Consider the following 14,526-nt stretch of genomic DNA (forward strand, 5'->3'; position numbering starts at 1 on the left):
ACTTACAGGTAAACATACTTGTAGTGCTAACTGTAGTTCTATCATGATGACTCTCAGAGGGTTTGGCATGGTAATGTACATGACAATGTTAATGTTTTTGGTCTTGGTGGAATAGATCTGATACGCTGCTGCAGCAGAGCAGGTACCGAGACTTGCTACTGCCAATACAGCCACAACATGCTGCTGTGACCATGTAAGAAATACTGCTGCGGCACATATAAAATGTATGAAATAACCCCCATATATAGCATACATGATTTACCCCATAGCAGATCTATACAGGTGGAGCTGGGGAAGGTGGAGGGTTTTTGAAGCAAGCTGCAATTGCTACAGCAAGCACTAGCAAAGTATTTATATGATTTATATGATAATTGTGCATCCACACTGGTTGTCAGAGTAACACCACAAAACCCATGCATAAGATTTCAGTAATGGATGTTTCTCTAAGGCTTTTTCATGAGTGCAGTACCCACATCTGAACATAATTGTCGCAGACAACAGCTTTAAAAATCAGAAAGGGTGGAATATGCAATATTTATTTGCAAGTACCACAGCTAAGTGAGGGCTATGAAAATGCAAAGGTGAAGAATGTGAGATTTTTATTTTTTTTTGTATAAGGAATTTAAATTCTCATTTTAATCAGATTTCAGATGTTTTGCTTGTTCAAAAAAAAAAAAAAAAATTAAACGATCAGACCAGATTTGTTTACAGTAAATATTTATGTCTCTGGGGACAAATGAATGGCAAAAGAGGAACTAAACCTGAACTAAATATTTCTTAGTTCAGTATTAAGAAGGTTATTTAAAAAGAACAATGGATTTTTACAGCAACAAAGACGTTCACAGACGTGAGATCACACATAGGCAAGTCTTGCTCCTCTGACTTACTGACTTAGAAAAGAAACCAATGTGCGCCTGTGTTAGATTTGCATTTTGTGATGTCTGTAGGTTCTGCAAATATTCCAGAGGACATTTCTCATTCTAAATCTGGATGTGATTAGGCTCTGATTAAACCGGCTTTGATTAGTTTATACACTCAGGTAGATGAGGGATTGTATTAGAGTTCTTTGTTTACCCTAATTAGCCATTGAAGCTGCAGTCACATCAGCCTTTCACTGTGGTACATGCTGTTCCTATGACAACTGCCTCACTGTCATGGTATGGTATTTAAGAATTCCCCTCCATTGAGACAAAATCTCATCGCATTTCACAGTAAGATTACATTTCAAACAGATAGAGGAGGTCATAGGATTTTTTTTTTTCCCATTCAAATCCTCTACCACAACATGAACTTGCGTTTGTAAAAGTGTAACCTGTTTTCCTACCTCTCTTACTGTGTGTCCCTGTGTGTGTTTATGTGTGAGAGTGTCACAAGCTTGCATCTGACTTGCTCTGGAAAAAAAAAATAGGTCATCCTTAAAACAAAAAGGGTGCAGTCAACATAGCAACCGTCTGCTGTTTTTTTATTGGCTGACTTGTTTCCATAGTAACAGGTTAACCTTGAGGCTGCAGTAGCAGACCAGTTTGTTGTCTAGGCGAATCCAGCATGTATGAGGAGCTCTGCTAAGTCAAGATGTCACCCATGTTTCAGAGCACTGGAGAAAGGGTCTGCATGTTGTGGCAACTTAGTGAGAGTGCAACGCAGTCTCTATAGGAGTCTACAATGTCAGCCGTGTACAGTGCCTGCAAAAAAGTATTCACATTATTAAATATTTTTGGTGGAATGGTACATTAGGTTATTTTATTATTTTAGGTATATATTATGCCAGATATTTACAAATATATCAGGAAATTATTTGTTGAATTATTAAAAATAAGTCGCTCGTGTGAATTACCAAAAATGATCATATTTGGAAGAAAATGATCGTACACGAGTCAAACGTACAGAATACAGTTATCTACCAACAACATTTTGACACGAACTGCAAATTACCACTAAAGATAAATAACTAAGCATACCTTAGTGGGAAGGTCCAAACTCCACCTCCGTACAGAGGTTAAAATGATCGTATAGGCTATTCTATAATTAACGTATGTCTGGCAACACTGAGAGAGAGAGAGTGTTAGAAAAGAAGCTATAGCTAATAAAATGTAATAATGGAAAACATGTTAATTGATTGTCTTATTTATCCTATTGTTTGTCATTGTTTCTGACCCTGCATAGACAGCAACGCAACTTAAACATTCAAGTCCCAGAAGGACATCGATAAATTAGTCCAAGTGACATCAGTGGTTCGACCATAATTTTATAAAGCTACGAGAATACTTTTTGTGTGCAAAAAAAAACAAAAATAACAACTTTATTCAACAATTTCTTCTCTTCCGTGTCAGTAGGCCTATCCGTCACGCATTCAGGAGAGCACCACGACACAAACATCAAAATAACTGAAATAATTTAGCAAAGTGATACTGAACAGTTACAGACCTGGAATTTCATAGCTGTGAGTTTACTGGAAAATATATATGTATATTTTTTGTCCTAAATGCAGATTCTGTCCTTTAAAAATGTCTCTTCCATCAAGCCAAATAAGTCAAACCTGTAAAATGTTAAATTAAGAGATTGAAGACATTCAAGGTTAATTCTTTGACAGCTGCCCTTTGTTTCCAGTTGCCTTATTTGGTAAAACAGTCTGATCTTAAAAATGACTTGTTTATGCCAAGTTTCCTCCATTTTGTTGAAAGAGATGTCCCATCTATCTTTTCTAACCTTCTATAGCTTTTTCCTTGTAACAACTTATAACCATCTCTACAATTATCCTGTACTTGGTCGTTCATTATTCCATTGCAATAGAAATTTTTTCAGTTCCTCTTAGTGAAGACCCCTTCACCTTCACCCAGCAGTATCTAGTATATGTGCAATTGTTTCCTCTCAGGGTTTCTTAACAAAAACACCTCGAGTTCACTCTAATCATTATTCTATTCAGCTATTAAGGTCATGGTTTGGTCAAGGTCTTCTTCTGATGTTTTAAGATTGTAGAAACATTTTAGCTCAATTGTCTCTAAACTCTTGAGTGAACAACAAATTTTCCACAAATGCATTTTAGTTCCGTAGTTGGATTTTTAATGTCCTTACTGAACCTGCAAAATCACAATGAGACAGGACGAGTGAAGTACTGCCCCCTGGTGTTAATGCTGCAGCAGCACATGTGGGGAAAAAACCCTTCCAACCTGCTCTCTTGGAGTTGCCTCAAGAATGATCAAACAGAAACTTCTCTTGAAATTGTAGAATTGAGGGAAATAAACAATGTGTTTAAAAAAATTATTATGTGTTGAATGTGTAAAACTAATAAACAGCCAAATGGGTCCAGCCATCCATTCATTTGTATATTTATACAAATGTAAAAACTAATATTTAGAAATATATAAAAATGTCTAGTTTGAACATTTTGAACTATCGTGACAGTGTTTAAGGAACAAACAGTACTCCAGAATAAGATATCAAATGTAACATGTATATGTTTACTGCTAAATCAGTTTACTGTTTTAGATCCTATCATGAACATATGGTCATAAAATGAAGTGCTACAAAATACTGCACCTCATGAGTGTGCTAGCAAATCTATTTTTGTTCCTGGCTGGTTTTATGAAATTACAGTAAGTGTTGATCCTCGCTAGTCACAGCTGCCTGAATCGCTTGAACAACGGGTCAAACCTCTGATGAGCAGCTATGTGGTTCTTGCTGTTCTTCACCACTCCATGATGAAGACCCATCTGTCCCAAAGTAACGGTCACCAAAGTCTCCTTCAATGACAGCAAATACACACCCACAAGATTTCAGTACACAGTGTAGGGTTCGTTTCTTTATAATATTTAGATACACTACCATTTAAAGATTTGAGGTCAGTAAGACATTTGTTATTTGATAATAAGGTCCTATTAGTTAACATTAGTTCATGCATTTACTAACATTAACTAACAATGAGCAATACATTTGATTACAATATTTATTAATCTTTCTTAACATCAGTTAATAAAATACAACTGTTAATTGTTAGTTTATATTGGCTCATTAAATATATTAGTTCATTAAATATGGACAGATATAACTTTTAATAATGTATTAGTAAATGCTGAAATTAAAGGGACTGTTCACTCAAAAAGGAAAATTCTGTCATTAATTACTCACCCTCATGTCGTTCCAAACCCGTAAGACCTTCATTAATCTTCGGAACACAAATTAAGATATTTTTGATGAAATCCGAGAGCTTTCTGACCCTGCATAGACAGCAAGGGTCCTACCACGATTAAGGTCCAGAAACGTACCAAGGACATCGACAAAATAGTCCATGTGACATCAGTGGTTCAACAGCAATTTTATGAACCTACAAAAATACTTTTTGTGTGCAAAAAACTAAAATAGCAACTTTATTCAACAATTCTTCTCCTTCACGTCACCCTAGCACCATTTTGGAGGTGTATAGCGGTGTTAGCACGTATATGCGTGCTTTGATCTACGTTTCTGGACCTTGAACATGGTAGTTGTGTTGCTGTCTATGCAGGGTCAGAAAGCTCTTGAATTTCATCAATAATATCTTAATTTGTGTTCCGAAGATGAACGAAGGTCTTACAGGTTTGGAACGACATGAGGGTGAGTATTTAATGACAGAATTTTCATTTTTTGGGTGAACTGTCCCTTTAACATAACATTATTAATTAAGATTAATAAAGACTATAGAAGTATTTTTCATTGTTAGTTTGTGTTAATGAATGTAGATGTTTTTGAAAGATGTCTTTCAGAGAAAAATGTCTCTTATGCTTACACATGCTGAATTTATTTGATCAAAAACACAGTAAAACAAAAATATTTATTACAATTTAAAATAAGTTTCTATTTAATATATTATAAAATGTAAGTTGTCTCTGTAATAACAAAGCTGAATTTTCTTCAATGTCACGTGATCTTTCAGATATTAATCTAATTTGCTGCTCAATAAACATCTTTTTATCATAAATTTTGAAAACAGTTTAAAAAAAAGAATTTATTTCCCCGTCTAAACACTGTAAAGCTGATATAAAGCCACCCAGCATTATATCAAGCTGATGTAAAGCTGCTTTGACACAATTTCCATTGTTAAAAGCGCTATACAAATAATAGTGACTTGGCTTGATTTGAAATTTACAATAAATTGTAAATGTATTTATTTCCACTTTTATATCCTTGCTAAATAAAAGTATTTAATTCTTTATTTAAAAAAAAAAAAAAAAAAAAAAACTTACTGGCCACAAATTTTTGATTGGTAGTTTATCTATGTCAGGAAAACTCACCTATGCCTGGAATGACATGAAGGAGGTCATCTAGACTCTTGTCCACAGCAGTGGTGATGATTTTGACACGAGGGAAGGCGTAAGCCACTGAGTGAACACCCAACTCCGCCATCAGCAGAGACACCAACACAATCTTGTCTTCCTGGACATCATGGTCCTGTGTATACATATACACACACACACACACACACACACACTCACATTCAACAAATATATAATTTTCACAATGAATTGTGGCACCTAATTATTTTATTGCCAGAGTACAGTCTGTACAGCCATTCAGGGAATGTACACTATGGAATGAATGGGGTCGATAGCCACATACCAGCAACACCCTCACTGCCATCATGGCTGCCGCTCCTGTGGAAACGGTGCTGTCCATCAATATCACATGGTCCTCACTGATGTCTCTGGGCAGTCGCAGGTAGTGCAGCTAAATGGAGGGGGGGAGTCTTAGTTACCACGGAAACGAAGTGAGAAAGAGGGAACCACAGCCACCAAAAAGAATGAAACTGAGGAGTCAGGAGATCTGTTACCACGGAGACAGAGACTAACAGGCAAAACAGGTTTGAGAAGAGCCAAGAAAATAACAGATACATTTTTTTTTTTAGCTAGAAAGTTCCTAGAATTAGTCAAACTGGGATTTATTAGTAAGATCTTTCTTACAGTAGCTAAGACAAGCAAGAAGGCTTCATTGCATTTTCAATCCGTTACTGATATTGTGTGCAGTGATTTGAGGCCTGTGTTACCTCTGGTTCTCCTGAATCTAGATTAGTCTGGATCAGAATCTTGCCAATACGGACGTCTTTGCACACTGCTCTCAGAGCAGGTTCCATGGTCTCCCCGGCCCGAAGAACGGACACACCTGTGATCTAGGTGACAGAAGGACAGGTGCTGCTTCAAAACCAATATGATTTAAATCAAATATTTGATGAAAAATATTCCTAATTGTGGAAATGAATGTTTAAATACTGGAAATGAACAGACACACAAATGTACCCCTTTCCCACTAAATCTGCAGCCCTCATACTCTTGGCCTTGTAGTGTCTGGACGAAACAGGCCTGTAAAAAGGACAGATATTTGTGTGATAATACATACAGTAAAGCTGAGAAGAAAATGTTTCATTCTGTATTCATTAAAAGGGATGACATTAAAATATGTATATTAAGGCAGTCATATTTACATTAATACCTCAGTATAAACCATTTATTAATAATATTTATTTTATAAAGTACTTTCAAAGTAACAGGCAAATTAATTATAAATAATTTAAAATAAAGTGATTAAATGTGCCAATTAATTAATTAGCTGGCATTTAATGTAATTAATTCCATGAAATTTTATAATCATAGAAGTGCTATTCATTGCAATTTTTGATTAATTAAGAAACTGTAGTTGCATACTGTAGTGTGTGTAATTATTGCTATTCACTTGATTAATCAACAGGCATAATTAAGTCAATTCAAATTTTTATTGATATATGTGATTATTAGAAATGTATTTGATTAATTAACTGCCATTTAATGTAATTAATTCAAATGACATTTTATTAATATGTGTGGCTAATTGCTACTCATTTGATTAATTAACTGGCATATATACTTAACTCAATTAAAAATTTTATTGCTATATGTGTGATTATTAGCAATTAATTTGATTAGTAACTGACAGCTCATATAATTCATTCCATTAAAATTTTAATCAAGCCTTAGTTATAGTTTAAATCTCAAATTCAGCTTTGATCGCACAATAATATCAAACTTTGGCAAAAAAGACACTGAGTGGCACACATACACACAGAAAAACACCCACACACCTTGGAGGGCAAGAAAGACAGCGCATGTTCAATAAGCAACCGCACCAGTCTCTTTGAGTAGAAGATGAACTCGTCACGGCTGGTGTCTTTGTTCCTAAAAACAAACAGAAAAATTGAGGAGGAGTACATAAAAGACGCAAAGAATAGGGTAAAGCAGGCCAGTGAGTCATTAGCCTGATTCACACATGTGAGGAATTCTGAATGGCAGCCGGAACAGATGAATGGATTCCAAAACACATTTCAACAACAAGCATTAACATTTAAAAGCAGGGTTTCTTTTGATGTTCTTCAGAGAATTGATTCATATGACACTCACCTGATGATGGTGTGGAGACCGCGGACCTGTGGTGTGCTTTCCAACACACTGAGAGTCTGAGGAAGCGGCTGGGACTGATGGGCCGTGGCCAGGAGCGCCCTGTGTGTGTGTGCATATGAAAGAGCAGAGACATAAAGCACATCCGCACCGTCAAAGAGAAAAAGACAATTCAAATACAAATGAAAGCTGCATGTACACCGGTCCATGACATTTCTAACACTGTCACTAAAGGATCTATGTGGGCAGTTTGCCTTAATTTGAAATCATAGTTATGGGTTATAGTCCTGTTTAAATGCACAAACATACACAACAAGACCAACTATATATATATATATATAGCTATATAATTTTTCTATATTTTAAAAAAATTTGTTTATATGTATGAAGGTGTGTGAGAAAGAGGAAAACTTCTCTACCTCACACTAATCTCACGCTGCCGAGAGAATGCATGCAATAGAACAGAGATGAAAGATCAGTGAAAAACAGTGAAAGAGAAAGAATGAGGCTGAGAGTGTGAGAGAAGTCGTCTTTCTCTTGAGTAAGTACCACTAGGACAACTGTTTACCTCATTTTCCCTAGATTCACAGGCAGAGGGCGCCGTTTCTGTTTGTTTTGTGTGGAAATGTGGAGAAAGCTGAAACTGAAGAAGAATCTTCAAATCTATTCAACATGCCGCACAGAGATTGACTGGAATGCTTGTTTTGTAATATTTTACCTAATGTATATTCTACCAATGATAAGGTGCTATATGAGTTTTGTAAGGTAAGGCACTGTGAGCTCCTTTATGAAAACAAACTGTTTATGATTACTATACAGTGATTTTTAAGTTGAAATTGTGTGTAACACAAAACAGTGACAGTAAAATATGTATTTTAGGTATGGGAGTGGCATATTTTGAGTTTTGAAATTTGGAAAAGAGCTATTGGGTTATTTTTGATTGGTCAATGAGCTAGTTTTGTTTTGGTGACCTGGCAACCCTGACACCATATGCCCCTTAGATTTTGGAGATGATACTCAGGTTTACATAATGAACTAAGCTGTTAAAAAGAGTTTTGACATGTCTTGTCTAGGGCAGACTACCAATGTGACCACAAAAAATAGGTGAACGACTTCTCCTGGTCTGGAAGAATGGATAAGATTAGTTCACAGGACACTATCATAATGTCCTTTTTCACTCACCTCTTCTAGCTGGCTGTGAACATGCTGAACGATCAGGTCAATGGCCACCATGTTACCTCCACCTGTGTGTGAAGGAGAGAAATAAATAATGGTAATATCTGCAAACTGCCATTATTCACTGCACCAATGCATGTGTGTTGAACTCACCACGTGGCACTACAATGTCTGCAAGTCTCATGGTGGGTTCGATGTACTGCTCAAAGGCTGGTTTTACAAATTTATTATATTGTTTAATGACCCCCTCAATGTCCCGGCCTCTCTCTGTGAAGTCCCTCCTCAGCCGCCGTACCAGCCGGATATCTGAATCTGTATCTACAAAAATCTTCATGTCCATCAGCTGAAAAAAAAAAAAAAAGAAATATTATGCTTTCAGTTGTAGGATATAGTGACATAGATATTTTTACACTCAAACCAAGATCAACATTTACGTAAACAATATTAGTAATTACTTTACTAATCAATATAAACTAAATAGAAAAACTTTACATTTTAAATGCATTTATTTTGTCAACTTCTAGGAGCACATTCACATACAGATCCTATTCTATTCGATATGGGTTAAAAGCCACAAAAGTCAAATTTTGATTTCATGCAAGGTTATTAAGATGGATCTGTGATAATGGTCCTTCAACATCTCCCTTACTTCATCACCAAAATATTTTTATCACTTTCTTTGCTATGAATTTTTATCTGTATTTACTAAACATTCAGAAACCGAAACATTTCATCATACCTGCAAGAGCTCTTTGTCTGCAAAGGACAAGATGCCTTCAAAGATAACAACGCTGGCACCATAAACATTTTTCTGAAAGAGTATGAAATGAAAACGCAAAGACCATCAAACAAACTGAAATCTTTTCCAAGCCATCACTATAATAAATAATGACTGTATCTGTGGTATATATTTTTAATATACTTCTGGAAAATATGAGAAACATCTGCCACACACACTCACCCAGTCTTTCTGGCGTCCATGTGTAGTGAAGTCATAGACTGGGATTTTTACACTTTTTCCCTGTTTAAGTTTCCGCAGCGTGGTCACAAGCAGCTCAAAGTCGAAAGCTCCAGGATGGTCAAAGTTATAGTCGTTATGGGCAGCCAGAGCTTGTTCCTCTGGAGACAGAACCTGCAGATGGGTAACATAAAGGTTTCGTGTTTGATCACAGGTGGGGGCGACACAAACACTGGAAAGATCACAATCCTGCCCTACCACCATATGTGCTTTAACAGCAATGCAAGGGATGCTATTATATTCTGATCACATAAACCATGGCATCTGGGGCTGTTGTTAATATATTAGTACTAGCGAAAACATGTTAAGAACTACATAAAATTAAAAAAAGTCATAGTTTGTCTCAATATGAAATGTTGTTATTTTTCTGAGGAACACAAAAGTGAAATAAAACATACAGCACGACCAGTGTAGTCCAAATCCTGAATGATTCTTTGTGGTGACTCAAAACCATACTGTATACAGCTAAGGCAGTCCAACTTAAGATCTTAAGATCCAGTTCTTTTTAGTAGATCAGCACAAATACAGAAGTGTAGTTTCTGACTGGTTCTTCATAGCACAACCTGTAATACTAGTTAAAGATACACATTATGAGTATTAGCAAAAATACAAAGATTTTCAGAAGCACTTGACTAAACAGGTTAACCTCACATGGTGGAGCAATCACTCATTCAGCTCTCACACGCGATACAAACACTCAACTTCTCACAAGCACAAACACTCACAAACATCTTACCTTATAGAATGAGTCCATAGACAGCAAAACCACCCAAGGAACATCCAAAGCTTCAATGATTTTATTGGCTACAGTAGTTTTTCCAGAGGCACTGCCACCACACAGACCTATAATAACATGATTACTTCATTCAGGTTTAGTATTTAAACTCAAATCTACAATAAAACCTAACAGGGAACAAACTGAGCCAGTATCGAAAGTATCTTATTTGAATGATATTTTTCTGTTCAGCATGAATTCAGTATGTTTTCGTCTACTCGTACCAATAACAAAGGCCTCTTTAAACTGGGCTCCATGCTCATTGTACCAGGGCGGTCTGCCGGCTGTGTAGATGGTACGTGTGCCGGTGCGGAGCAGTGGAGGTTCTGTTTTACCCAGAGTGCTGCTTTTCCTGCGAGAGGTGCTGACCGCAGGGAGGAGTCTGTCCAGAGAGTCTTCACCACTTCCACTGGAACAAAAAAGAGAATTGTTTTAATCTTAGTTTAGGTTTTCACTAATCTTGGTTCATCTTAATTTCAATATTTTTTAATACATTATTGTTAATATTATGTAATGGACCTGAGCTAAATGTATTACTCATTGTTAGTTGATGCAGTTAGTTAACATTAACTATTAGTACCTTATTGTAAAGTGTTACCAAGACATGTGTAGGTTGATTTTCCCAAAAATTGTGAACACTTTTTTACTGTTTCTAGCAAAACAGTTCTCTGTTTGACCAGCCCAACATAGCAACAGCAGCTCAACCAATGAGATGTGTTTGGGGTGGGGCAATCTATATGTCCAACCAATCGAATACAGGTGGAGTGTTTGGGAAACCTTATTGACAACAGTTATTTTTACTTTTTATTTGGTGCCACTAGAGCTATGTAAATTACACACTTAACCTTATTATTCCATAATGTTTCATGCAAAACAAATACTTACTAAAAAAAAAAAAAAAAAACAGAAACAAAGCATGTACCACAGAACTAAATAAGTTGCTTTTAACAAAAATCCAAAGTGTTCTTTTTGTGTAGTTTATTATAATTATGAACATATATTTTATAACTTGTTTGATGTTTATAGGATATAAATAGCAAATGCAATTGTAAATGCCTTACAAAATGAACTGGCAGTGAGTAGCAGGTGTCATTGATATACTACAAAAAGTAAAACTAAAACCATTAAAAATCTTTTGGTAACACTTCACTTAAAGTGTCATTAAAGGGTACAAAAACATTATAATTTATATTATATATAAATATAACATATTTTTCTTAAATATATACATGCATGGGTGTGTATTCATATATACATAATAATTATACACAGTACAAATACATATATTATGTACACAAAAACATTTATTTTGGATGCGATTAATCATGATTAATCGTTGCCCAGCACTAATTAAAACTACTTTTATAATGCATTATACATAAAGGCTTTAAGTGTTACCAATCTTTGTTATGAAATAAAACAAATAAAAATAAAATTGAATATTACACATATTAGAGACGTTGCCTTCACAAATGAAATGAAATATGTTTTGTTTTAAGTACTAAAATTAATACAACTAAAACCAAAATAAAAATAAATAAATGACAAAGCAAATCACTTAAACTCTAAAAATTAATACAAATGTATAAACACTATTATAATACATACAGTAAAAATTACTAAAATAACAATGGTGGGCGTGTGTGTGTGTGCGCGCGCGTGTGTGAATGAATGTCTAAACTATTTTCTTTTACACGATCAACCGATTTAACCTAAAACTGAAATGAACAAGCTTTCAATCATAAAAATCCAACTGAAATAATTTAACAGGTTTAAAACAGCAGCCAAGAGATCTTTCCACCTGCATCGCGTCTCTCTCACTCTTTGTATCAACATCAACATGAGTGAGTGACTAAATCAGGCCACCAGTCACAGCACATTCAAAACAGCTCAACAACACAGAGCAAAAGAGAAAAGTGCTGATACTATTATGGTAATGTAATAGTCAAAAGACATAACGTCTTAAAAATGTATAGGGCCCTGAAATAAAAAAGCAGACTCAAAATCTAGACTATAAAGCGAAAAGGTTAAAGGAAACAGCAGCTGCAGCACTTTAGCCATTTTAATGATTTACTCTTTAATTGCATATGTCACTCTGTTCAGATTATACTCAAACGAGTGGATAAAATGGCATTTAATTAACCTTTTAAATACTAAACAGTACATTTAATAACTTACCCTCCATCTGTACGGAGTGCCCAGCAGCCTGATATTCTGGCCCCTGTGTATCCAGGCAGCGTGCTCATATCAGCTAAAACAGTCTGACGGCTGTCTTCCATATGAGCAATAAAGGTCACATTCTCATCGAAGCTCAAACGGCCCAACACAGATAAACCAGCTAATAATCACAGCTGAAGCACAAAGCCTGGGTCACAGAGAGGGCGGACATCATAGCACTCTGAACGCACTGGGAAAACACACGCCTTCCCTAAGAAAGCACCAGATCTGTAGAAAAACCCTGGGATCTGCCTTTGTTTTATCAGAGTAACCCTGAAGTTTGAACGTTAGCTGACCACTGACTAATGTATTTGAGAAACCTTTTAATAAATAGAAAAAAAAAACTCGCTCACAGTGTGTGGGCTTGATTGAATAAGAGGATCAGCTCTACAGGTGACATGGATGGAAGTATTAATAGAACCAAGAGACACAGAGAGCCTAAAGGAAAGCTTAACGACTTAACTACTTTTGTATCAGATATTTCTTTTTAAATACCTCAGTTGAAAATAGTTACAATTAAACAAAAACAAAAAAATAGAACGAAAACCCAATGGATAGCAATAATCATATTTCGCTACAGTGAGAGACACAATCTCCCGCACTTTTTTTCCCCCTGAATTCTTGAGGAGACAAGCGAGATTGCAGACTTGTTTTACTCAGAACAAAAAATATACAAAATAGCTTTTTATATGCTATGCTATAGGGTTCCCAAACTGGGGATCACAAAATCTTGGGCTTCATGAGGGAACTACATAATAATAATAATACGGTAATAATGTAAAATACATTTTAAAATGAAAACAATCAAAATAAAACGTTTAATAAAAATGATCAAACATTTCATTTTAATTACATGCCATGTGGCCATTAATTAACATCAGAGAAATATGCTGTTAAATTACTGCAATGCAAATGTGTTGTTAAATTACTGAAATAGAGAACTTAAAATCTCACAGCCTACTTCAAGTAAATATTGTACATCAAAGGTTGTAGTGTGTTACACTAAAAGTTGACTTCGTTGTTTTCCAAGTAGCCTATTCTTATTCTGAGCTGGCCAGCACATCTACACTCTAAAACTTCTATAAACGTAAAATATAACTATAATAATGTAGGCTATACGTTTTACAGAAAGTAAAATATAGCCTAGGTCATAACACCTGGTACTAAAGAATCATTATACACCACAATAGTCTATTAAATCGACATCTCAAAGGTCGAATCTCGGTTGGGGATCAGTTAGGATGTGATCTCTCCATGGTGCACTAATGGGAACACATGTCGTGTCAGGAGGGAGACCTCAGTCTATAGTTCATTATAATAATAACGCGTCATTAGCGCGCAGCAGCAGCCTGCTGAATCTGGGGCAGGAGGGAAGGAAGGGGGTTAACTAACGCAAATGCTGATTTATGTTCTTATGATGATTCATTTTATTTCATCATCAGAACGATGAAACGTTGTATTCCACAGTATGGATAACCTAATCGTTCCATACCATGCCAAAAAATAATTATTTGGCTCGATGTGGATCAGCAGATAGCAACGTAAGAGAGAGATGCACCTGCGTAAAAACGCATCGACACTTTCCCTATCATTTATCTCTATATGTTTGTAGAGTAAAGGGTGTATCGCAGACAGCTGTATTGTGATACCTGTTCGATCGGCTTGAGTGTTTCCTCCTGCACTCCATCTCACACACATAGCCTAACTCTCCACTCAGGTCCGACTCGCCATGAAGCTGGACTCGACAGTCAGCTGTTAATACCTCGCGAAAAGCATTGTGGGAAATGTAGTTTCAGCACGCTCTGCGTCTCATTCTTACAATTCAGTGCCTTAACATTTATCGTTTTAATTTTACACTGAATAAAAAAGGCTTAAATGTGTGTTTTAAGGGGCACGTTGAAAAGAGTTAATATGTTTTATTGTGTTAGTCTTAAATTGTACCTGTA

The 14,526-nt window shown here is 35.7% G+C and overlaps 1 protein-coding gene across 2 annotated transcripts; it reads right to left on the reverse strand.

The window, feature by feature from the left end:
- Positions 1 to 2,481: 2,481 nt before the first annotated feature.
- Positions 2,482 to 14,328, reverse strand: uckl1a (uridine-cytidine kinase 1-like 1a). Of its 2 annotated transcripts, XM_058784878.1 has the most exons (16): positions 14,230 to 14,316; positions 12,542 to 12,728; positions 10,588 to 10,772; positions 10,325 to 10,431; positions 9,532 to 9,702; positions 9,310 to 9,381; positions 8,724 to 8,913; positions 8,577 to 8,638; positions 7,814 to 7,830; positions 7,398 to 7,496; positions 7,082 to 7,175; positions 6,264 to 6,326; positions 6,014 to 6,136; positions 5,590 to 5,697; positions 5,265 to 5,421; positions 2,482 to 3,740 (listed from the first exon to the last, which is right to left on the reverse strand). In XM_058784878.1, exons 2-16 carry the CDS (start codon positions 12,640 to 12,642, stop codon positions 3,646 to 3,648), a joined length of 1,644 nt encoding a protein of 547 aa, XP_058640861.1. In that variant the 5' UTR covers positions 12,643 to 12,728; positions 14,230 to 14,316; the 3' UTR covers positions 2,482 to 3,645. The 2 variants fall into 2 exon arrangements, with proteins under 2 accessions (XP_058640861.1, XP_058640862.1); XM_058784879.1 differs by lacking the exon at positions 12,542 to 12,728 and having other exon boundaries at positions 14,230 to 14,328.
- Positions 14,329 to 14,526: the final 198 nt, after the last annotated feature.

Source organism: Onychostoma macrolepis, chromosome 08, assembly GCF_012432095.1.
Source record: "Onychostoma macrolepis isolate SWU-2019 chromosome 08, ASM1243209v1, whole genome shotgun sequence".
Lineage (NCBI taxonomy): Eukaryota > Metazoa > Chordata > Actinopteri > Cypriniformes > Cyprinidae > Onychostoma > Onychostoma macrolepis.

Excerpts from the sequence above, each read along its gene's own strand:
- uckl1a (XM_058784878.1), bottom strand. The coding sequence starts at position 12,642 with ATGGAAGACAGCCGTCAGACTGTTTTAGCTGATATGAGCACGCTGCCT. Across the intron at positions 10,432-10,587 it reads TAAAGAGGCCTTTGTTATTG|GTCTGTGTGGTGGCAGTGCC; the intron begins GTACGAGTAGAC and ends ATGTTATTATAG. Across the intron at positions 3,741-5,264 it reads TCATGTCATTCCAGGCATAG|GAGACTTTGGTGACCGTTAC; the intron begins GTGAGTTTTCCT and ends CTGTCATTGAAG.